This window comes from Accipiter gentilis, chromosome 10 (genome assembly GCF_929443795.1).
Source record: "Accipiter gentilis chromosome 10, bAccGen1.1, whole genome shotgun sequence".
Lineage (NCBI taxonomy): Eukaryota > Metazoa > Chordata > Aves > Accipitriformes > Accipitridae > Astur > Astur gentilis.
The window spans coordinates 40818941-40844060 of record NC_064889.1 but is presented as its reverse complement, the minus strand read 5'-3'; the positions used below and the strand labels follow the sequence as shown (position 1 = coordinate 40844060).

At 43.9% G+C, this 25120-nt stretch overlaps 1 protein-coding gene across 13 annotated transcripts in view; it reads right to left on the bottom strand.

Moving 5' to 3' along the window:
* The window catches only part of ASPSCR1 (ASPSCR1 tether for SLC2A4, UBX domain containing), a 50158-nt gene extending 29474 nt beyond the window's left edge, over positions 1–20684 (bottom strand). For 6 of the 13 annotated variants that reach the window (XR_007507580.1, XR_007507582.1, XR_007507583.1 and 3 more), the window contains exons 1-6: positions 19807–20167; positions 19272–19383; positions 14320–14420; positions 6772–6829; positions 5883–5956; positions 4664–5102 (exon numbers count right to left, since the gene is read on the bottom strand). Coding sequence is in view for 8 of the 13 variants with exons in the window: in XM_049813439.1 (XP_049669396.1) it covers positions 4664–5102; positions 5883–5956; positions 6772–6829; positions 14320–14420; positions 19272–19310 (711 nt within the window). In the remaining 5 variants the exon portion in view is untranslated. Of the gene's footprint in view, positions 1–4663; positions 5103–5882; positions 5957–6771; positions 6830–14319; positions 14421–18837; positions 18924–19271; positions 19384–19806; positions 20168–20434; positions 20491–20579 lie in introns of those variants that run through there. The other 7 variants (XM_049813442.1, XM_049813436.1, XM_049813437.1 and 4 more) reach the window with 7 other exon arrangements.
* Between the last annotated feature and the right edge of the window lie 4436 nt (positions 20685–25120).

Sequence of the window (25120 nt, the reverse complement as noted above, 5' to 3'; positions counted from 1 at the left end):
CCTCTTTCCAAAAACCATCAAAAAACCCTAAGACTGAGCAGGCATATCCTATGGCACATTGTGAAGGGTGCTGGCATACAATGGAGAGAATTCCAATGTCTGCATCAGCAAATCCTAAACTTACCATTTAGTATTGGCTCTAGCAAGCACTTTAGCTAATCCTAACAGTAGCAGGATTCCACAGGAAAAGCGTCAGTCACTGCCCAAATGATGGTAGTAGCTAAAGACTTCAGCCAAGACATCAGAAATCACGAAATAGCAGAAGGCAGATGTATATTGCAGTCCTAAGCGTTCACCCTCTTCCTCGCTGTGGGGCCGCTGCTTCAGACCACTGTATGTTAGAACTGTCATTCAAGTGTCGCTTTCCAGACATCTTCGTTCAAATGAATGGGTCTCCATTGCCAACAAGGTACTGCAAACAGTCAGGAACTTCCCCTCTAAAGCCATTGCCCAGCCTACCAGAACTACCTATGTGATGTGATACAAAATCTGCCACTTTCCAGACAGAAATGCCCTGTTCTTGACCTCCAACTTAAACCCAGCCAAGATGTCCCTGTTTAATTCTCTGCAGCATACCTGTACTGGTCCTGCACAGACACACAGCTACCTTTTAGCTCCTAAGTCTATAATTTTATCTGTTTCCCCAGTCAACACTGAGTCTCTTAACTTCCAAACCAATACAAATTACTTAGCTACTACTTAACATGAAGAAACATACTTATCTGTACAGAAGAACCACCATATCTGTGCATGTCTAACAAGACTGCAAAAATACACAATTAGAGTAAGAACTCCCTAATGTTAAATTTTCAGCTAACCCCCAATAACAGAGTGAGACCTCTGGAGAGATCTGCAATGAGTGAGGTTTTGTGAAACATAATTCAGGTGGTTTGAGCTTGTTTTTCAGAGTTTCTGCAACTCAGTTCCAGAATTGCATGACAGGGTCTGATCAGAGAAGGGCAGCGCAAGGTGTCTACTAAGCGCTGCTTAGCAAACAAAAGACATCATCATTTTGCCTCTGAGGATGCAAAGACTGCCACATCGTAATATCATAATATCTCCTCTGCCACGTACTTAACAGCCCATGGAATCAACCATACATCTCGCCTCCTTACAGACGAGAGAAATGCTCTTCAGAGAGAAAGAGGTATCTATTCCTGTTGCTTTACTAATTCTCTCTTTCCCCAGAGTCCAGCCATCATCCTGTTCCTCTTTCTTCATCCATTACCATTTGCGCGCTTAGGTATTCCAGTTAGGCATCTCTCAATCTGAGTACTCTCAATACAGCCTTATTTTAATGCGCCACCAACAATTCTAAAGCACAAACAGAATTCAAAAACTACCTTCCCACTACCAGGAGGCTACCAGGTACACCAACTCACTTCCCAGTCCACTGCACATCTAGTGTTTTCTGCAACCATGACAAAAGGTAACTATCTCCTGCAATAATAAATGGCCACCATACCGCAGTCTCTACCTTCTGCTACATAACTCTAGAGCAAAGCAAGCTGTGCATTTTGCTGTCATATTTCTGTCAGCAATATCTTTCAGCAGCCAAAGATGCTGCATTATGGTTTGCCACCTTCATTCTTCAAAGTCTCTACTTCTCCTACCGAAGTTGAGATGATAGGCGCTTCTCACCAGTAGGCTGAAGCCATCTATTCACAGCAGGGTCTACTAGGCAGTCTATGGGATAAAACCAGGTGTCAGGAAGAATGCAGTTCACTCTATGGTCACCACCCTGGACCTAAGCAAGCAGGTAAGCTGAGAAAAAGTTTTATTTCATTTTAAGTGAAGTAGTGGCTATTGTGCTTTCCACAGCAGCAAGCTCTCCCTGGAGACCCACCTCCTCCCCACCACCTCAGGGAGCTCTAATCTCATGGGGAATCTGGTGTAAAGTTACCTTCTAATAATTAATGTTCTGACATCAAAGTCAGCATGCAGCTGTCTGTAAACCATCTTTAGCCCAAGAAACGAAGGGACGCCGGCACAGATTTTATCCAGCCTCTCTCTTCAGCTTCAAAAACCACACACAGCCAAAGCATTAATGGGAAGATTCTTTTACAAAAATGGACCTTTGATGTTTAAAAATAATTTGTTTTGTTTTGGTTTTTTTCCTCAGGACTGAAAAGGGACAAAAAGCAGATGCCATGTGGCTAGCCCTGCTCTGCTGTTGCTGCTGAGAGCAAGGAGAGTGGAGGATGGCAGGAATGGAGGAGGGAACAAAATGTAATCAATCAGCAGCAAAAGCACCAGAGATCAAAGGGCTTGAAAGCAGCCGTCAAAATCACATGCTGTTTAACACAAGGGCAGAACCCCCCCAACAGAATCTGCAGCTGCTTCCAAAGCTGCTCTCAAACTGGAAGGGAAGCTGGCTCCAGAAGTGCCGCTGAGTGGTTTGAACTGGACTGCAATTCTGAGAAAGATGCGGGATCATGAGAGTCCTTAGGCCACCGCTGTTCAGCTCTGCACCCAACAGCACAACTTCACATTAAGCTGTAGCCAGTAAAATGATAAAATTTTTCAGCATACAGCCAGCATACAGAAAAGCACAGACAACAGGACTGGTGAAGAGTACCACCACAAACCCTCGCACTTCTTCCATTTCAAACACAACTGAAACCCCTCCTTTCCAAATCCCTCACAGGTAAGAGTGTGATTGAACCAAGAAACACATTAGACTGGACAAATCACCAGCCTACTGTCTAGTTCTCCATGCCCAGGGTCTGTTCCAAAAGGTTAAATAAAACCGATTAGATGGACCCAAACAAGTTTCTAATATACTGAAATATTCACCACTGGGTTGGCAAGGCCTCTTTCTGCTACCTTTGTAACTGCTCCAGAGTCCTCCTTCCAGGGTCTGGCTTCTGCTCCTAAACAATTCAGAAACTCATCAAGAATAGACTGCAACCACAAAGAAGTCAACCAAGGCAGAATTTCTGCATCAACATGAGAGCATACACATAGTCTTACTAAATTTCTCCTGGATCAAGTTCCCTTTGAACCTCAACAGGCACCCTTTCTTTCTACTTCTTTCTATTTTTTCCATTGTTTAATCCCATGGCTGGATCAGAACCAGAGAGAAGCACAAAACTCCAACTCTAGGAGATACTAAAGAATGGGAAACAATGAAGGGGATCTCTAAATACTAAAGGCAGCCCTAGTGATGATGTGTGTAGTGAAGGTGCAAGGAAAAGAGCCAGTCACAGAGAATCCAGGATGTGAAACTCCCAATGCACAATAATGTGAACTTATGAATTTAATGCTTCCTGTACTTCATTTTATGCTACTTGCCAGACATATCCAACCTTGCTGAAGGCGTTCAATTCCACACAGCTGCCCTACAGAAAGCATACTTAACATCATTCAAAGGCCATCCTGGGATGGCATCATGTGGCACTCTTGACCCACCAGTTCTGGTATCTCTACACGGGCTAAAGCATTTTTACTTTTAACCAATACAGTTTTACTTCAGAGTCACCAACAATGATTACAGATGTGCAATTTGTCTTTCTGGGAAAAGGATTAGAGAGAGGTAGACTTTATTTAAGAACCAGGATATTTTAGAGCAAGACAGAAAACATTTATATGCAAGCAGAAATAGAGAAGGAAAAGGATGGAAGGTTTCTCTTTCATCTCCAATCCTAAGAAAATTAAGACTCACAGAAGGGATGGGACTAGACTGAAAGGAAAATAAAAGGTCCAGACCTTTTTTTTTTCCCCCCCCAAATATCAAACTCTTGGCAAGTAAGATGCAACTGTAGCTGAAAAATTCCTTTCCTAGATCCATAACCCTTATATTCTACCACACATGTAACCAAAAGAGTTAAACTATAAGTCAGAGTGACCACAGGCAGAAGGAACTCTGAGGAAGCAGATGTTAAGAACTACCAGTATGGGATACTGCTTTTACAATAGCTTCACTATGGAGTTCCACAGGAAGGCTCAGACGAGATATCTTAGCACACATTACAACCTAAGAGTTAGAAACTCTGACCATCTTCTCAGATCTTGGAAGTCATGGGATCAGGTTGCAACAAATCTATTAAGATCGCTTCTGCTCCTAGAACAATCCTGTAACAAACTAGAAAAGTTATCCCTTTCCATATGTAAAATTCTACCAAGCTTGTACCTCTTGTATGATCTGGGAGATAAGTCAGTCGCAACAAGCAGTAAGCACCTCCAGAGAATTATAAAACACAAGTCTGACCAAACTCTGCTCATCTTTAGCAAAACTACACAGCAGACAGCAATTTTTAAGAGGACAAGTACTCGGGGCTCAGGTGACAAAGTGGGCATTTGTCAATGAAATTTGCATGGAATTTGAGGCACAGAGACTGAGGCTCTTCTGGACTGTGCTTTTAAAGCAGTTGTGTTGCCTCCATTAGAACCATTCATCAAGGATACCTCAAGGTTCAAAGCATTGCTTGCCTCTGGACAGGAAATTCTTAAATTCCCACCCTTCACATTTCCTACAGTAAACTGTCCAAAATGCAGTATTTCCTTACTGAACTCTCGGCAGAGCTGTATGTCACCAAGGCACCTGACCCTATATTATGGGGAAAAAGTCTTAAATGCGGAAACATCTTTTTCCTCGTAGAAGCTCAGCCTCAGACAAGGCAGGATTAAAAAAAGCCCTCATTGCAAACCGATTTCCGCTTACCTGTTCTTGCTCCTTTTGCAGTTCTTGGCTGTTCTTAGACTTCTTTGGCTTAGAAGGGCCTCCAGGGCTGGAAAAAGTTGTTGGCAGCTTTGAAGATGGCATATCTAACCCAAGAGATGGTGCAGCTACAGAAGAGTCCCCCAGACGCTGTCCATCTCCAAAAAAAGGGACAAAAGGGGTAGACTCGGGTTCTGAGGAAGGCCACAGCTCCTCCAAGCTGGTATGAGATTCTCTAACCAAGTCTTGCTTGTCTGTGCAGCTGTTCAAAGACATGGCCACATCCCTGTGGTCCAAGTCCTTTGGGAATGTGTTTGCTTGAGGTAGGGGCACATCCACTGCTCCTTCAATAGAGCCTGGCCTCACTGTCAGCTCATCACACTGCACCGTGGCACCCACAGCTTCCTCTTGACCAGATGAACTGCATTTCTTCATGACAACTCTTAAAGAAGACACCAAAAGGAATAAAAACAAAATCATTTATCCTAACAGTACTGCCCTCCCCATTTTCAACGTGACCATGACACAAAGACGACAGCTAGACTAAAATATACCCCTAATTTAGTGATCTGCTTCTTCCAGACAGTCACAAAGAACAAGCTCCAGTTGCTCTGAAGTTAAGAGTTGGGGGATCAGGGGTTTGTGCAAAAAAAACAGAACAGGAACTACCCGCTCCACAGGAAGAAAACTGCCTTCCAGGAAAAAAACAGCAGTCAGTTGTAAAGCACAGCTTCTAATCACTCCTGCCTGCTGTATATACTGCAAAGAACTGGCTAGAAGATCACAGAAAGGCTGTCATTGTCCCCCACCTCACCCTCCCAAACAGTCAGCAGGAGGCACTGCAGGGATTGGGAGTTTAATGCCTGAAATCCAAAGCAGGGAAGAATGAAGTGGTAGATGATGGTCCTCTCATGAGAGACTTTTAACTTTGAATTGTCTGTTTCATTCACGGGGGGGGGGGGGGGAGAAAAATAAAAAAAGAAACAAACAAGCCCCTTTAATCTGCACATGACTGGTCAGTGCCAGCATCTGCAGCTGTGGGACGCACATCTGGGCAGCAGTTTCAGATAAACAGGCAAATGCAATAATTACTGAGTGCTGCAATGTTTGTCTTTTTGAACTTTTTTCGTCATTTTTTTTTTTTTTTGGTATTTGAAACAAAACAAATTCACCACCAGAGTGGAAAGGAAAAATAAAGAGTCCAAACTTTGCTCCTCCCAACCTAATGATGGCACTGCCTCCAGTCAGGCCAAGTGACTTCAATGTTGTCTTCTCTAGGGCATCTTTTCCCGATATCTGCAACAAAAACAGAGGAAATTAATTATGGCAACTGCCTCCCTGGGAGAGCATTTGAAGTCTTCTTTCTAGAAAGAAGCCCATATCAAAACACCACACAGCACCAGAAACAGCTCAAAATACACTCTTTCTGCAATTGGAAATGAGACCTGTATCCATCTGTATTCACCTATGCTGCTTTACCAAATTCACTGCTTATTAAATCTCAAGGGAAGATGACCTACATATCTTTCCATCCCATACATATATCCATATTGGATCCGACCTCAGCAAAGCATTATTTTTATGTCAGAAGGTAAATCACAGGCAACATCTCAGAGCTGAAAGACAGTCAATTTTATTACATACACCTCCCATCTGCTTGTAATGACATGTTCCAGAATAAAGATGATCTGTCCACAGAGGTCAGTGGGAAGTGAAAGGGACAGCTAGGGAGAGCAAATTCCGTAATACGCACATACAAAATATTAAACAAAACATTAATAGCAAAAGATCAAAACACAGAGAAAAGCAAATATTTATTAAAATGAAACCACTGTTTTGACTCGAGCTTTAAAAGAAGTTGGAAAGAAAAACACAAACAGGTCATTGAGCTCATTTTATGGGCTCAGAGGTCTAAACGGCCCAGGGTTACGTTCCAAGAGAGCTTTTTTCCATAGAGACACGTCATGCTTTGAAAAGACCAACATTTTTCTACTTCCCCTCTCAAGAAAGTTCAAAAGAAACACTCTCCAGGTTGGAAAGCAGAGCAGAGTTTTTCTTATTTTTTAGGGACAGAAGGAAAAGAGACTGCTAAGAAGACTTTGCTGACTTACCTCATCTCTCATGTAAATACAGACTGGAGAGAATTCACCATGCTGTTCCATAAACTCCCTGCAATAAAGAGCAGAATACTGCAGTATCTGTAGAACAGTCTACCCCGTCCAAACCAATGTAGAACAATAGTAAGAAGTAAAATTAGATAGCAACACTCTCCTCCATGTTTCTCCAGCAACAATCATGACACAGTTCACAGAATCAGTATTAGACATTAGGTAAAGAATTTGCTCCAATGCATTAACTGTTCCTTAAACACAGCCCTGCAAGTTTAAAAACAAAGGAGAAATAATTAAAGTTAATTCTGAAATTAGTTGATCTTACTAGATAAATTTGAGCACATCATTCTTCATGTGTCTCAGTACCCGACCTAGAACATGACTTAATAATACTTGGTCTTTTTAACCCCTTATCTAAGTTAAATAGTTATTACAGTTTGGACTATACTTTCCTTGGGGACAGGTCAGTTTCTTTCCATGTACACATAGCACCAAACAGAATGAAATACTGCTCTAAAGCAAATAATCCAATGATGAAGAATTTGCCTTAGTATCAGACAGATTAAAAAAAGGAAAGAAAAAAAACGAACAAAAACAAACAGCAGAAGCTTTCAGATTCTGGAGACCAGGGACAAAACGAAGCCAAAGGAAAGGCTGCTGCAGCAGACAAAGCAAAGATCAACCCATATTTAAGCATTTCAGTGAGGTAGGACACATACTAACAATGATGCAAACTGCTGACAGACCATCTGCATAGGAAGACATATAAAGAAGGGGAAAAAACAGCAAGATGCTGCTCTTGACAAGATGCTACTCTTCCCATACTCCTCTAGATAAGCAATCCTGAGGCATTCAAGTAAAAGAGAAGCTTTATTACATATGCACTTGAACAAACACAGAGGATGGACTGGGAAAAGACAATCAATGCCTGTCACAGCAAGTCTCAGTTCTCATCCATCCAAGATCAAGCAATTTCAAAGACAGTACTTGTGGAAAACCCTACAACAGGGTGTTCTTAATGGGGGGGGGGGGGGGACGACTAACACTTTTAGCAAGGAAACCTCAGATGTCTGTAGAAAAGTAAAAAGCCTTAAAGAATTAACCAGTACATTGCACTGAAGCACTGAAATCAGTGAGAGAATTAGATTAAAAAGCAGAAGAAATTCTCTTTCATGTTGGTCTCCCCTTCAGCAGTCAAAGTGAAACTCAAACTGAAATCAGCTGAGAATGTGGTAGGACATGAGATTAAGGAGAAGAATAGTCTCCTTCTCCCCCACAAAGCACACCAATGGCAAAAGGTGACCAGGAGAACACTGTCCATCCTGAGACAGTGGTGGTTCAGAAAGATAACTGACTGAATTCTCACAAGCATTTTTTTCAAAAGTTTTAAATTCAAAAGTTTCAGCCTAACTTAGCAGGAGAAAATACAAAACAAAAGATGAGAAGGTTGGAACTGATGAGATTTATCCTTCTCCATAACACCCCAGTAGTTCTTGTTAGCCCATTCTGTCCTGAGCTCTCTGGCATTGCAGTTGCACCAGGACATCCCTTGGTAAGGGAGATGTATATACCATCTGCACTGCAACAGCTGTTTTATCATCAAAAGCAAAACAGCTGAAATTCTTCCTCATGGTAAACTCCCTTGATCTTAGTGCTCTCTGCAGTGGGGGGGGGGGGGGGGGGGCGGGGAATGGCTTTCCCCTATGCCTCACCCCACCAGGAAACAATCACCCATCACCTGTGACTTGAAGAGAAACCACTTCTCTGCAAATCAGCTAATGAAATCCACCTGACAGCCCAGTAAAGTGACACATCCTTGCTCATCTCCTGAGGCCTCTGAATAAAAGAGGCTGAAGCTAGTTCCTTGAGTCAACTTGTCATTTTATGCCGGTGTTGACTACTGAACTCATGAGGAGCTTTGCAAATGACTGACTTACAGGGTTATGTGAACACTTGCACTTAACTGCCTGTTAAGTCACCGGATTCTATTCTCTGCAGTGAACTTAACAGAAAAAAACAAAACCTGCAGAACCCTGGCAGCCCGAAAAAAAGTCCAGTATTTTTCACTGAAAATTAGAAGTTTTGGAAAGATATTTCTACTTCAATCACTTTTCTGCATTGTTTGTAATTCTGCAGTAGCAGTCATAGCCACACATTCTCCTAAATATATTTGCACAATGTTCATCAACTTCGTGTCCAAGTGTCACAAAATTTAAGCAGGAACTCAGACTGCTTATATCTAGTGCATCACTTACACCTATCATTTGTACACCAGGGACTCATTCTCTATCTTATGCTTTAATTAGTGAGCGTCATACCTGGACGATGGAACAGGGAATGACTATAAGAAAAGGATGTCAGTGATCAAGGCTGGATTCATTCTGACTTTCCCTGGAAAGGAGTTTAATTAACAGAGTTCCACTACTTAAAACATCCTGCCTTCAGCATCATGTAATACGTATTTTGGGATGCAATATTACCAGACACAAAGTTATCTCCAGGGGATCCCTTAAGGATCCCTTAAGTAGTAGTTAAAATCCATTCAGTCAACCAAGCATCTAATTCTGAAGTGACTATGCACATTACCTAGTATGTCTGTGCTGTGGCCACACTGACTACTGCTGTTAGAAAGGCTTCTACTTCATAGCTGGTAAGTCCACAAACAGGCATGCAATAAACCCAACCTTTATGGAGAGACCACCTTAAGACAGGAATAAAGTTTTCTGTTCAGATAAGAAGGAAACAAAATAGCCCTTTGCACTTTAGCAATCTGCTTGCACAGCAGAAGACAAGAGTCTGCATAGTCAAATGCATCTTACTACTTTCAATGCAGCAGTTCCAGTAACCTTAAGTATCATCGTAGTGTTCAAAGTTAATTAACAACAATAGCTTTGCCAGTATTATCTTATGTAGTCTTTCTATTATGTCCAAAACACATCACAGATGAGCAGCTCAGAAGAATATACATACAATCAATGTCCTGCATAATACTGTAACATGAATCTATTTAGCCCAGCACAAAGTGACAAAACAAACTGAACAGGGAAGGAGTCAACCAGCCGACACAGAGTAGAAAATTAACGGAAATAGCCATTAAGTTCCAGGAGAATTCATCAAGGACATTCACATTTACCCTCAAAACTCAGCTTCAATGAAATGTCAGTGAAAATAGCTGGAACCAGAAGTCACTCAGGATTGAGAGTGCCACCTGGAAAATTATGATACTCAATCCTTGAGTAATCCTCAAGAGCAAGAGCACATCAAAGATTGCCAGCTGGAGGATGTGGGGGGAGCAAACCTCTTAAGCACAGACCAGAACTAAGACTTATGTTTGGTTTAATTGTAGCAGTCTACCTCCCTTCTTGATCTAAAGGTTAAAACTTAAGCCTTTCTAAATAAAGCATGCAACAGCATGGTGATACAGGACAAGGCGAGTCACAATGAAACTGAGAAGCTCCACTCAATAGAGTTAGCAAATCCAAAGAGTAACCTGTAAAACCAGTCCTGAGGGTCGGGTCTGGTTTAGGGAAGTCAGGGGCTGAGAACTACTTCCAGACCAGCTGCAACATATCACAAGGGGTTTGTAGTCCTGAGGTATCATTCTTTCAGAACACTTCTCCCAGCCACCACACCAAATCCTGTTGTGCAGAAAGCAACCCACACCCAGAGCATCCAAACTATTACATTCAAGCTTCAGATTACGAAACACAGTTAACTTTCTAACTCAAGACAAACAACCAAAACAACACTAGAGTAGGTCTGCCACCATCTGTGGTTCTGCAATTAGCTATTCTGTGTCAAGGACAGAAAGCCATATACAATGCTCTGCAGGAATCAAGAGATTAAGTTCCTAATACAGAATGAGCATAACCTTGTGATTTGAGACCGACGCTCCGACCTCCCTCGCTCCTTTCGTAGCAGTAACTGAGCAAGTTCCAAAGGCCAATGCTTGATGCAGAAAGGCAGGAAAAAAAAAAAAAAATCTTGCCTCTTGACTCGACAATTGGAACAAAATAGCACCTAAGAGACTACCTTTAGTACACCATAGCAGGCCATGTGTGCTCAGACTTTTCCAGATAATCCAGGTGAGCTAGCCATCCCTACCATATTTTCAAAGGTTTTTGCTTCCAGTCAGGATCAGCTGTATCCCTACAGGAATCCTCAATAAAAGTGCACAAAAGATAAAGGACTGCTGAGACATGGAGGAAATGGTATAGAATCACAGAAATGCAGACGAAACAGCCTAGATGAATAAAAGCTTGAACCTCGTGTTGCCCATCTGCCAAGAAAGGTGGATGATCACCATTTAGGGGGAGAGAAGCCAAGGCACAGTGGAATACACATCCTCACCACATAGACCCGTAAGAGAGGAAACCAATCTGGCTTACACAACCTAGTTTCATTCACCTTTCCAAAACTGCTTTCCACTTCAATCCAAGCAACTCTTTGGATTGAAGAGTCTTCTAAAAATGTATGGAAAATATCTGAACTTAATGAATGATACCACAAAAGTAGCAGAGTCATAGTCATTGTTAAAACTGTCTTCAAATGTCAAGACTGCAATCTTTCTATGTAAAACAGTCTACAAAGCTGCTGAAGCTGCCAGACAGGCAAGAGCGGGAGACAGAAAAGCAACAGTTCTCCCAGGACTCATGCTAAAAGGGCATACAACGCTTGTGCCCCCAACCAGTCTCTGCAGAACAGACTCCAAGCAAAGATCCCCCAGAGACTTATTTTTGTATAACTCTTGGAAGCCAGCAGGCTCCTCCTCCAGCTGCTGTTAATCCGTTACATGCATTCACTGAGGCAAGCACACACATCAAACACACTGTCATTTCTTTGATGTGCTGTTCTTCAGAAGGGGAACGGCAAGCAGATTAGATTCCTTCATGTAGTGATCTGACAGGGCCTGTAAACATCTTGTGCAAGGACTGCCGCACGCTGAGAGGAGGAGCAGCCTTACAATAGCTTCCAGACCTTCTTCAGACCCAATTAGCCAAGATGGACGCTGGAAACCCGGGGGAAATTCCAGTGGATTTACAATACTTCCCCTCACGCACTTAGAGCAGCTGAGCATTCCAGGAAAACATCTCCAGTTGGAAAGTCAAAGGAAGGATTCAGCAAAAGTCAACAACTAGCTGACTAGTTAGTCAACTGAGTCAATACACACTGAAAAGCAGCACAGCCCATGAAATCTGTATGGATGGCTATAGATCCAGCTTGTTTTGTGATTAAGTCACACACAGCATCTTTGCTGCTCGTTGAACTTAATCGAAAGTTTGCCAAGTCCATCCAAACATCTGAGCTCAGCTTCCAGAGGGCAGAAAAGAACAGCTGTGTCTTATGAACTGAAGCTAATAATGCTTAGCACACTGCAGCAGTTAGAAGCTTAAGAAGAGCATCATGTAGATTAACTATTAGCATTACAATAACCTGTAACAAATAAAACCACTCCAAAGGAGCAAAATTATATAAGCAGCTCAAAATTTAAACCAAAGAAATAACCAACTAATGTGCGAGAAAGCCACACAAAGCCTATTTGTCACTGTCCGTAATTACCACCCCTATCAGTCTAGCAGTTCCCAAACTGCAACAGGCACTCTTCTCCCACAGGGCACAAAGTATGTAGTAAGGTACAAGAGGGGCCTTAAAACACCCAGGAAAATTATACCTGGCTTTTCTTGCCTACCTTTTTCCTCAATGGAAAGAAAAAGAATTCTTTTCTTTCTAGCATTTATGTGAAGACTGTCCCTTTTGACTTCAGAGTAAATGCCGGTGTAGACCTGGTCCCTGACCATTAAAGACGAAAAGAGAACGATAAGTAAGACTCATTTATATCACTTTAGAGTCACTAGACTACCTCAAGCATTTCCTCAAATTATGGTTTGATGACACAACATGTTAGGTAGAAAAACTGACATACACCATTCCTACCCATCTGTTCCTGCTTCCTTTAGGATCCTTGCTTCCAGACAAGCTACGTGTCTTGTCATAACTGCCTATGAGAGACAACCCTTAACTGGGTTAGGAAACTTACGTACCTGAAAGATAACGTAGGGAAAATACCATTTTTCAGCTGAATCAGCTACTTAAGCCAATTCCCCACAAAACTGCAAAAATAGTATGAGAGGAGTTAGATAGGAGAGTAGGAAGTGAGCACTAACTGTTCAATCCCTTACTGCTACACAGAAGATGCCACTGATCCAAATTCCCTCCCTTGGGCCAGCACTGGTCACTCCTTTGATCTTGTTATGGGACAGTCAGGGAGCATGATGTCCTATGGTATGGAATATCCCTTTGGCTAGTTCAGGTCAGCTGTCCTGGCCCTGATCCCTCATCCCTCCCAGCTTCCTGTACACCTCCTCGCTGGCAGAGCATGGGAAACTGAAAAGTCCTTGACTTAGGATAAGCACTACTTAGCTACAACTAAAACATCAGTGTGTCATCAAGATTATTCTCATACTAAATCCAAAACACAGCACTGTACCAGCTACTAGGAAGAAAATTAACTCTATCACAGCTGAAACCAGGATAAGACTTCAAAAGTTTTGACACAGAAAGCTACTCCTTAGAGGAGTACTGAATTGCTTTGAGAAATTAACAAAAATAGTTCCTATTTGCACAATACCATAGCACAGCATCCGTAGAGATGAGCAAGAGATTCAAATGCAACAGAGCAACTAGCAGAAGGCGAGGAATATAAGAGAACGAACAAGCCAGGAATACAGGATCTTAAAAAAACATTTTATCAAGAGAAAGGTAAAGCCAACTATGACAGAAAAAATGAAATTTGGAAATTCTGTTCAGAATAGAATGGCTGTCACAGCTTCAAGGCTTCATCTTCCAAGCCACGACAAAAGAACTGTCTTTGGAGAAAAGTTTATTAGCTTGACATTTCAAAACAATACAGTATTTCTAAGTCAAAACTAAAGACAAAAGAAAGCACTGAATGTAGACTGGACTGAAATAGTAAGATTTCTAACCTATGTATATATTCAATAAATGTAGGACAAGAAATTCTTCCATTTAAACAGAATCTGATCAGTCTTTTGAAGATTCCACATTAGTCTGCCAAGAGCTCCAGAACTCCTTGAAGAACTTGCACAACAGCAAGCCTCAAAAGCAATAGCAACTTGCTTAAGAAAGAAACCCCTCCACCACATGGAAACGCAGCACAGAAATACTGGTGAACAAGACAATCTAGGCTACCATCTCAACTCTGGCAGTAACTTGACTTCAGACAAGTTTGTGTAAAAGACAGGCACGGCAATATATCCAAGTATAGTTTCTTCCTAGCCTTAGCAGTTTGGTACCAGTTTATGCCATGAACCAGGAGTGCTACTCCAGGATTAAAAAATAATAATGAAACTATGGAATGTCAAATCTGAAAGAGCAAGGAAAAAGCAAACGTCTGTGTTATAAGGGAAAAAACAGAGTCAAATAAATGCAAATTCTACAGATCTGCAGTATTTAGCTGGATCACCATAACAACAACTACTGTCATGCAGAGATCCATCCAAACAAGCTTTTTCTCACTGCGTTGCTCACCTGATCTTGGCAAAATGGTTGAGAAGTTCCCACAAAGTCTGTTGACAGAGAAAGGTGTCTTGTAAACGGGAGCCATCATCTAATTGTAATGCAATCCGAACCTAGGGGAAAAATACACTGAATTAATGTGAAAATTTAATTAAAACTTTTTTTTCTTCACAACTTTTTTTAATACTTCAATGATTTCTAGGACCTGCTATCCAAAAACCCATTACTTCCTTCTAAACACCTGCTGCAAACGATTACATTAGTTAAAAATGCAGAGGGGTATTCAAATTATTATTTTAGAATATTTAGAATAGTTCTATTCTGCTATGAATACGAGTATTATATATGAGGACCTTATGAGAGACAGTGTCAAGGGCCTTACTGAAGTCCAGGTACACAATATCCACTGCTCTCCCCTCACCTACCAGGCCAGCCATTTTATCATAGAAGCTTATCATGTTGGTCAAGCATGACTCAACCTTGGTGAATCCTTGCTGGTTACTCCTGATGATTTTCCTGTTGTTCATGTACCTGGAAATGGCTTCCAGGATTAGCTGCTCCATTACCTTCCCAGGGATCAAGGTGAGGCTGACCCACCTGTAGTTCCCTGTGTCCCTCCTTCTTGCCCTTCTTGAAGACAGGAGTGACATTTACTTTCCTCCAGTCTTTAGGCACTTCTCCCATTTACCAAGATCAATCAAAGACTATCAAGAGTAGCCTTGCAGTGACATCTACCAGCTCCTTCATCGCTCATGGGTGCACCCCATCAGGGCCCATGGACTTATATGTGTTCAGATTGCTCAAGTATTCCCTAACCTGATCCTCTTTCACGAAGGGTACATCCTCCTTGCTCCAGCCTTTCCCCCTCATCTCTGGGACTTGGGATTCCTGAAGGCCGGTTTTGCTAGTAAAGACTGAGGCAAAGAGGCATTCAGGCTCCTCCATGTCCCATGTAACCAAGTCCCCTACCTTGTTGAGCTATGGGCCCACACTTTTCCTAGCCTTCCTTTCGTCACCGATGTACTTAAAGAAGCCCTTTTTGTTGTCTTTGCTGTCCCTGGCCAGATTCAATTCCAGCTGGGCTTAAGCTTTCCTAACTTCATCCCTGGATGCTCGGACAAGGTTTCTCTATTCCTCCCAGGTTACCCGTCCTTGCTTTACCCTCTGTAAGCTTCCTCTTTGTGTCTGAGTTTGGCCAGGAGCTCCTTGTTCATCCATGCAGGCATTCCGGCATTTTTGCCTGACTTCCTGTTCACTGGAATACACCACTCTTGAGCATGGAAGAGGTGATCTTTGAATATTAACCAGCTTTCCTGGGCCCCTCTTCCCTGCCATATCCTGAGCTGAAACGTATTCAGAGAATGCAAGCATCCCAAATAATGTATGATCACAAACAACTGAGATGTTCTGTTTTACACTAGCTGAAACTTTACAGCAAGGGTCTTCACAGCTATATAAAATTAATTCCAATAACCCAGACAGGATTGATGCAGCTGCATAAACTACACCACCAACACAGAACTCTGTTGACTTAAGCATCAATTTGCAGGACAACTCCCCTGGGGCAGAACAAACAGTATACTTGAACATCCACAGAGAGAAACAACGAACATGGTCCAGATCTATCTTTGAATTATTGAAGACCTAACTGTTATCAGTCCAAAGGGACTACATGTGTAACTTGCAATTCACTAATGCTTCCTAACAACCGAATTTTGACAAGCAATTTAAGAGTGAATTAGTAAAAAAAAATCTCACAAATCATTCCAGATGGTCAGTTATCAAGTTCTTAAACACCTTCAAAAAAAGGCAAAGGACAGCTAGCTACCTATTCTAACAGGCCTTTTCCAACCGGGAACATAAACATTCATGTTCGTTAGCAGGTGCTCATGCAGATCCTACATATTCTTCAGAGAATTGTTCCCCTCCATCCTTCACTGCCAAAAAAAAAAAAAAAATCCAAGGCATTTCTAAAATGAATGCACACCGAGGACAGTCCTGAAAAACTTCAAACTCCTGATGGTCCCAAGGAAAAAATCTAGCAGCTGACCAAAACATGGACAATGGCAGAGCATTTCAGGTGTTATGTTTACCTTCTAGAGAATATTCAGCCTTCTTTTTCAAAATGTCTAACTCTTAAGTTTTCCCAATTAGCTTGCCCCTCTAAAGTAAAAAAAAAAAGTCCCTATTAGATGGCACCTAGCGTCTCTAGTTAACTATGCCTTTCTGAAGCGCACAGAAATTGGCCTTATTCAAAAGTCTGAGAAGGACATAAGCCTAGGGCAACAACAGCAGCTTTCTTTCATTCTGTGTTTTCATGTGTTCCTACGAACAATATCAGTGTATCCTCTCTGTGAGAGTGGAAGATGTGTGTGCAAGCATGGGGAGGGGCAGGGGGAGATGGGAAAAAATAGACACCACACACTCCAGCAATCAACTGTGATTTCCTTGGAGGAATATGTTTGTCATTTGCCTCGGCTCCTACCAGTCCTTGCAGGACTGCAAATTGTGATCTGCTGGAGACAGGAATTTTTCTAGATAAAGGGAACAGTGGCATCATCAACAACTAGCCAACAGAACGAAGTCATTTCATCCCACCACTAACACAACCTCCTGGTCTCTCCATGATGGAGACAAGCCTTAGATTATTCTCAGCTACAGCAGAGTGATGACAGCTGACATCACCATTCTATAAGAATCCAGCCCAGATATTCAGACTACCAGTTGCATCAGTTTTTGGGCAACAGTTCAAAGCTAAGCATGTCACGAAAGTCCTATTCAGTCAATTAGAAAAGTCTTTTTAAAAAAAACAGGCTCTATATAGAATAACAGAGAGACCAGCACCAATTATCTTCTAAGTTTACAAACATATAAACAAAAGGCTAACAACTATTAACACTAGAACTGTACTGATGGTACCCCTAGATCACCTGCCATCACAAGGGGAGTTTGTTCATTTTTTCACTAAAGAACTTCCTTACAATCAATTGATTTTTACCTGCGAAGGCAAATCCAAAAGCATTCTATTTTAAAAATACCAGATTTACTGAACAAACTCATGATTTATCAAAACCTGTATTCTGTCTCTAGGGGTAACCGCTGCCAACACACCACAGGAAAGCACACCTACTTCCACGCACATTATCTCAATAAAAGAGACAATAACAAAAGGCACAGAACCAAATTCGTCCCAACATTACTGCAGCCGGCCTGCACTATTGAGTCCATATCTCAACTGCCACTATATCATGGCGTAATACTAGTGTCAATTCTAGTCACAGTTATTCGGCTGTTTTAAACTTCCTACAGTGTTTGACACTAGTTCCCTGTGGCAGGGAATTCTTTTGGTCAATTGTTCTGTACAAAGTATGTTTTTATACTGTCTGTAAAATTCTTCCAAGTGAAATCTCTGCTCTTAGTTTATGGGACAGCAACTCTGTTTAGACTGCACTCTTCACAAGCATATTTGCTGTAATCTTCTCAGCTCCATAAAATAGCAATGAGCACTCCAAGGGAAGCCTCACTTCTGTAGATTCTTCTGTTGAAATACAACTAAACAGTAACAACTTAAACTTGCACTAGTTTTTCTCTTTTGTGATCTAAAGTAGTGATTCCATGCTGCAACCCCTCTCCTACAGTGCACCATCCTTCTCACCCTTTCTGATATGCTGCATATGTCTTCATGGGAAAAAAAATAAAATAAAACCATGGTTTTTCTTCAGCACAATACCTCCCAAACTGGATGCAAATGTCAGATAAAGTCATCACTGTACCATTTTAATAGAACCACTTTCCTGTAGAAGACGAACTCCATGCCATCACAATGTTTTTTAACTGAAAACTTTAAGCAGATGCTACCAGCTTGTGCTGGTTTTTTAACTAAATGTATCATTGGGAGCACAAACTTCCTTCTACCACAATGTCAGAAAGAAAACATTAGTGCCAAAACAAAGTACATGGAGGTTTTACAGAGAAAAATGTGGACACGGGTGACCCCCAAAACTACGCTGCACACCCACAGTGAACTAGAGCAGAGATTCCAAAACCTTCTCACACTATAAAGTTCACTTTTCAATGTATGTTATCAGTTTATCTTTGTGACAGCTAAGGCAACTGCCTACAACAAAATACCGCTAACACAATTTGGCAGACAGACATAAAGAGATTAGCACTAATAGACTTGAAACTTTCAGAAAAGTTGAGAAACTGCATATGAAGAAGTCAGTAAGAAGAGAGACAACTGTTAGCGATAGACGAATTTTCATTCCCAGGCTATTTAAATAAGATCATACATCATATTTACCACATAAAATGTTTACGTTCATTAACACCTATGCATCGTTTTAAAAATTATGCCTCCAGCTGTTATGACGACACTCATAAAAGATTTTTAAATCTCTTAAACATGACAATAATTCCTACAGAACACGGCATCCATAAGCCCTTTGCAAATTGTACTAAATGGGGACATTCTGCTAACTACTAAACACGGCACACGTCACAAAAAATTCTAAAGCTGTGTGAACACACCGTGAACAGCAATGCTGGGAAAGAAGCAAAAGAGACTCCTGTAAGAATCTGAGATTTAGTCAAAATCCAGAGGCAGACAACAGCAACTGAAATAGAAATTAGGAAAGGGAACTGAGTTAGTAGCTTGACTGCTGAGCAAAGTCATCAGTGATGTTTAACTTCCTATACATTCATGACTACCAGTTTTTCCAACTCCCCAAAAGATCTCCCTATCCCCCGGCACACAGCTGGAACTCCATCATCATACAGACTGTAAGCAAAGACTTCCAGCTACTAATTTACCATTTTCCACCACACCTCAACCAGTCTTTGGGTGGTCTTCCACTCAAGCATTGGCCATACCTAATCGTGCTCTTGTTCATTAGATCTGACAAGATCATATCCAGCCCAACTGGTAACTGAAAAAATGAGGTCACATTGCAAAATGAACATACCGTGTTTCCAATTCCCACTCTATTAGAGACTGGCACCATCTCCAGCTTGGCATTGTTGGGCAGTCTGGCAAACCTCCACTGTAAAGAGAGATCCAACACGCTCCTCTGAAACCTAAAGAAGAACACAGCCCATGAAGACAGCAGAACCATCCTATGCCACCTTCAGATCACTTCAGGGACTGGCAACAATGCAAAGTCCAGGTACTGAGCAAGAGAATTCCCCGCACGCTGACTAGAAGCCACAGAGCACAATTCAACAATGCGCAACTGGTAACTGAGAAAACAGTCATCAACAAAAATTATTCTGCACACCAAAAAGCTGCAGTTTGTAGAGGTCACAGCTAAAATACCCAAATATACGTTCCTCCTCAGGCTTTAAGAAATAAAGAGCAACTGAATACATATTCAAGCCTGGTGTTCACTGTTAAATAAAAAGGCACTTTTTTTTACTGCCACTCAGACAAATAACCTCTTGATTATGATACCATAGAAGTATACAGTCAAACCAGCAGGTAAGAGAGGAGAAGACTCCTACCGGCCTCTGAACTAGCAGAAGTGCGTGTGTGGGGAGGGACATCTTCGTGGAGGTTACGCAGGATCTCAGTACCCATCCCAAAAGCGAAGGGACGTGCCACAGGGGGGATGGGGAGTGATCAATTCGAACAAAGTAACTCTGCTGGAGAACAGTCAGGACGGCAGCGCGTGGATCCCTCTCTCCCCAGGGACGACTGCGAATAACGTCCTCGTGCGCTACCGCGCAATCCCCACGTAGCTGTGGCAAGGACTAAAACCAAGACCAACCTCGGGGCACAGCCCGAGGGCCCCCGGGCCCCCTTCGGACACCCACCCGCCAGGCCCCCGCGCGTTCCCGCCGGGCCCGGCCCCCAGGCCCGGCGGCGGAGCAGGCCTCGCGGGACACCCTTCGGCAGCGCGCCGCCACCAGGGGCAAGGCCGCGGGCACCGGGCGTGCGTCTCGCCGACGACGACGACGCCGCCGCCGCGGCGGGCGGCTGGGCAGCGCTGGGCCCGGCGCCGCCCGGCCGGGGAGAGCAGCCGCGGGCGGGGCCTCTCCCACCGGCGGCGCGGCCTCCAGCCGGGCCCGGGCCGGGCCGACCCGCGCCGCCGGCCCAGCAGGGCGGAGGTGGCTCCGCGGTGAGACTCACTTCAGGCCGTACTCGCCGGGGCTGCCGCCCTGCTTCCTGCAGACCTCCTCGAGGATCTGCGGAGAAAACAGAGGCGTTACCGGCCGGCCCGCCGCCCTGCCGCCGCGCCTCGCCGCTCCGCCGGCCGCCCCCGCCCCGGACCCACCTGCAGCAGCACCGTGCCGGGCCCCACCCGCACCGTGACCCGCCGCCCGCTGGGGGCCAGCACCGACACCACGGCACCCCCCCCCGCCCGCCGCCGCCATCTTCCCTCCCGCCGCGGCGCCGGCCCCTGCGCGGCTGGGGCGGAGCTGGGCCCCGGGCCGCCCCTGCCTGCAGGCCGCGCCCCGCCCCGCCCCGCCCCGCCGCGGAGCGCAGCGGAGAGCGGCGGGCGGCCGCGGGCGAGTCTCCCGGCCGGGCGGAGCCGGGGCCGGCTGCCCGCGGCTGGCCGGCGTTTGCCGTTCCCCGGGTGCGGAGGGCGACTGGCAGTACCAGCGGCACCCGCAGCGAAGGGCAGGCAAAGGAGCGGGCGGCGGCCGCGGCCTCCAGGCCGCAAGCCGTTGCCTTGGCGGAGGGAGCGGGACGGGCGGCCGGCGGCGACCCCCGCCCGGCCGAGGGGAGGGGAGGGGAGGCGGTCCCGCCGGCGGGGAGCCGGAGGGGAGAGCGGCCGGCGGCTCCGGCAGCTGCTGGCGACGCGTTGTCTTTCCCCCTGGGGTTGCCGGTGTTGGGATCGGTCGCCTGACCCCTCGGGAAGTAAAGCGGATTTCTTCGTTGTGCTTGGACCTTGCCTGGCAGCTGTACGTGGTGACACCCCCCCCCCAAATGCGAGCCCACCCGGCCGGCCGACGTAGCAAAGCCTGGCGCGCAGCAGGCCGCCTACGCGCGGTCGTTCTTCACCCCGAGTCCGAAGGATCTTTTCGGGGGGCTGCGCGCTGACGTGCGAAAATTACGGCAAGAAAGGTCTTCCGCAGATTTAAGCTCTTGCCTCTTTACCAAGCAGTGCTGGCAGCGACTAACAACTCCGAAAATATCCACGTGTACAAGACAGGTACTCCTTGGCAAAAGATAAAAGCTATTGCGACAGCCACGTTTCAGAGAGAGGAGGGGAGCATCTTACCACGTTCTCATTGTCAGATGAGTGTCTAGACAGCGTCACAATCAGGGCACTGGTGGTGAGACAAATATCAGCATCCCGCTGCCTCGGAAAGCCATTTCTTATGGCCAAAAGAAAAGGAAAAACATCGATTGGGCATCTCACGATTAGTGTTGCAAGCTTAGCCATTCAGATGAGATGACTGCAGCTAGGGAACCAAGATTATCTTACGTTTTATGACAAAATTTCTCAGAGACTTTATTTCACTTATGAGCTTCCCTTTCACTCTCAACATCGCCTTTTCAGCGTCAAAGGCGCTCTCAGAGATTCAACTACAGTCTGTTTTGTTTGCTATCAAAAAAAAAACCTTTTCGTTTGGGTAACCACTGGAATTTATTTAGCCTAAGTTGCTACCACATGCCAAATACTTTCTCTACTTCTATATTTATCATATATGTTAAGCTTAAGTCCCCACCGCCACCCCCAGCGCCCACAAAAATGTCTGCTTTGCTTGGCTTATAAAGGAAAAAGATCCTTTTAAGGCAAGACATGTTTGTAAAAGATAACGCTTGCTCGTTTTTACCATATCGGCAGTTTGAGAGAAGGGAGAAAAAGAGAGGACGGGAATTTTCATGATGGAGAGACATCCCCTTGCTTATGCACGTGGATTCCTAAGTCCACCCAACACCATAACTGCTCAATAAGATCTAGTAATAGTAGTAAAGGATGTCCTGGTGTATAATGCCTTTTTTAAAAATAACACTTAAAAATGTCTTCGCAGTTGTTCTTTCCGTTCCATTGGGAAGCATCATTGTCATATCACCTATACAGCTACAGCATTCAGGACATTGGCACCCCAGTCCATGTCTGTAACTGCTGAACACATGAAAATGGTTTAAGTCGATGTCAAGGGGGACCTCATTACAATATTCCAGTACTTAAGGGGCAGCTACAAAGAGGAAGGAGGCTCTCTCTTCACAAGGAGCCACAGGGAGAAGACAAGGGGCTGTGGGTACAAGTTGCATCGAGACAACACTTAAATCTTGACACAATAAAGAAATCTCTTATGGTGAGAACAACCTCCCAGGGTTGAGGGTAGAGTCTCCATTGCTGGAGGTTTTCAAAATGCCATCAGACAGGGTGCTAGATAATCTCACCTAGGCTCCTTTTCCCACAAAACATTGGACCAGAGGTCCCTTACAACCTGGGCTGTTCTATGATTCTATGATTTAATTTTATTTCAGCGCTGGGATGGACAAGGTGTATATATATGGCCAGTTACCACAGAACAGCTGATTAGTAACTTGTTGGTCCATATCAGCTGAATGATTTTCAATCGTATGTCAATACCCTGTAAGTTGTCTGTGAGCACTTTTTTTTTTACTATTTTAGCTAAGCAGCTATGATAGCTATATATGGAGGTATTACCAACATCCTTTTACTTGTCAGTTCTCATCTTATGTAGTGAAGAACTTTGTTCATACTCTGAAATTCAGCATTGCATAAGGACGTTATGAATCACCGTCCTCTCAAGGATGCTCTTTTCTAGGAGAGAGGCCCCCTGCATCTTAGAAGAGCTTAATAAGAATGGCTACACAGGCTCACACCAAGGTAATCAGAACACTACCTCTGACACCAACTGGGAACAGCAGCAGAGCAGAAGACTCTGCAACTATATTTTCCCCAGTATCAACTTCCAGTTTCAGCAATCTGCATCTTCTAGACTTCCCGAGTCAGAGCATGCGTCTTTACATCTGATCATATATGATGGCTTGCTCTTACATGAATTTGCCCAGCCACGTTTTGAGCCCATCTGAGCTTTTGGCATCCACAGGATCATGGGGCAATGGATACCACAGTTAAATGGTATTGTATGACCAAAGTACTTAATTTTGTTTTAGAACTTCTTCCTTGGTGTTCCCCAGCTCTTACTAAGAAACAATCACTAATCATTCTCTGTTGCCACCTCTGTAACAGTCACAAGTCTAGAGACATATTTCTTGTAATTCCCTACCTTTTGCTGTAAAATATGTGAAGAGGCATGAGGACTTAAGGGCAAGATTGTTCTCAAAGTTGGCACACTTTTGCCTCCAAAGGGTGCGACGAATACCTATGGTGTGCGAGTTCTTAGTCTTTAATACAGTAAAGATCCAAAGCTTTCCAAGTATCTAACACAGAATGAAGATATCCTGTCCTTCCTCTAATTCATACCTTCACAGAAGGTATGAAGAAGAAGAAACAACTAAAACCGCTATGTTAACCCCAGTGATTATTCAGCTGCTGAGGTGGAGCAGCCATTCGATTTTAAAAGATACATTTTGGGCTTCATGGAGCCCAAAAAAATTGGTCTTGTTTCTGGATAGGGGGTGCTGCTATTTGATGTCTGAAGCTGGCAGCTGTTTCCTATTTTGCATTTGGAAGTGACACATCCCTTAAAGAAATGTTGCTCCTGTTAAAAAGACACCGATGTAATTTGAGCTGAACATTTCCAAGTTGCGGGATTAGAGAGATGAATCTAGTTTTTTAATGGCATGTCATAATCAGAAAGCTGCACGGAGGTTAAGGGTCACATTTCATACCCAGAGCCACTTCTAATCTCAAATACTTATCTGAAATTAGAAGCATCAGGAGAGAAAGAAGGGGGAGGTAACTACAACCTGGAGTTCATTAAAGTGCTACAAAGAGGAACTCATTAGGGAGTAGTTGAAAATACCCTTAACAATTCGGACTTCTGCCACTGTCAGGATCAAGAGGATGCCTGCAAATCTACCAGGTGAGCCTCAGCAAAACAACATCCACCATGCTAAAAACTTTTCAGAAATTGCATTTCATTAGTGATTACAGTGAACAAACTGTAGTATGACCTTTCCCCAAAATCACCTTTTAGGCAGCTAGTGCTTTGCATTAGATAAATATCCCTGGCATTATGCACGTTTGCATTCTATCACACACCCACACAGAGAATAACGCATAAATTTGCTTCTCAACAAAGCATGGAAACCCCCCATATTTTTTTTCTCTCAAATGGATAGGAAATCAACTGTGAACATCGAGAAATACGTTATAACCAGTTCCAAAACAGAATATAGAACAACAGTTACTTATCAGAGTTAACGATGCCGAAGAGTATTTCCTCCTATCTGTACCAATGTCACATGCTACTGATCATGCAGGGCCCTGGAGACATTCAAGAGGGTGGTTCCTACCAGAGCATCACACAGCGTGTTAGGTTTGTATGAAGCATAGAAATGAGCGCCATTGCCCTGTCAGAGTTCCTTTACCCCCACCCAGCACTGATGTTGGAAGAGATGGCGGTAGCTGACTATGCGAAAGCAGGATTTTATCTGTTGGTGAGTGGTCTTCTATGGGGTAACTGGCACCACACACACGCGCGCTTTTGATCAACACAAGACCCAAGAAACAAGCCAGGGAACTTCAGCTGAGCCAGGGCCGCAGAGCTGCTTAAATCAGGCGTGAGAGCTGGCTACGAAGGGCAACCATACCTGTGGCACAAGTCCTTGCACAGGACTCCAAGTGTAATCCTCTCAGTTTCTGACAGGGAAACATCAAAAGGGCAAGTCCTGGAGCTTCCTCAGTCCTGGCAGAGTGCTAGG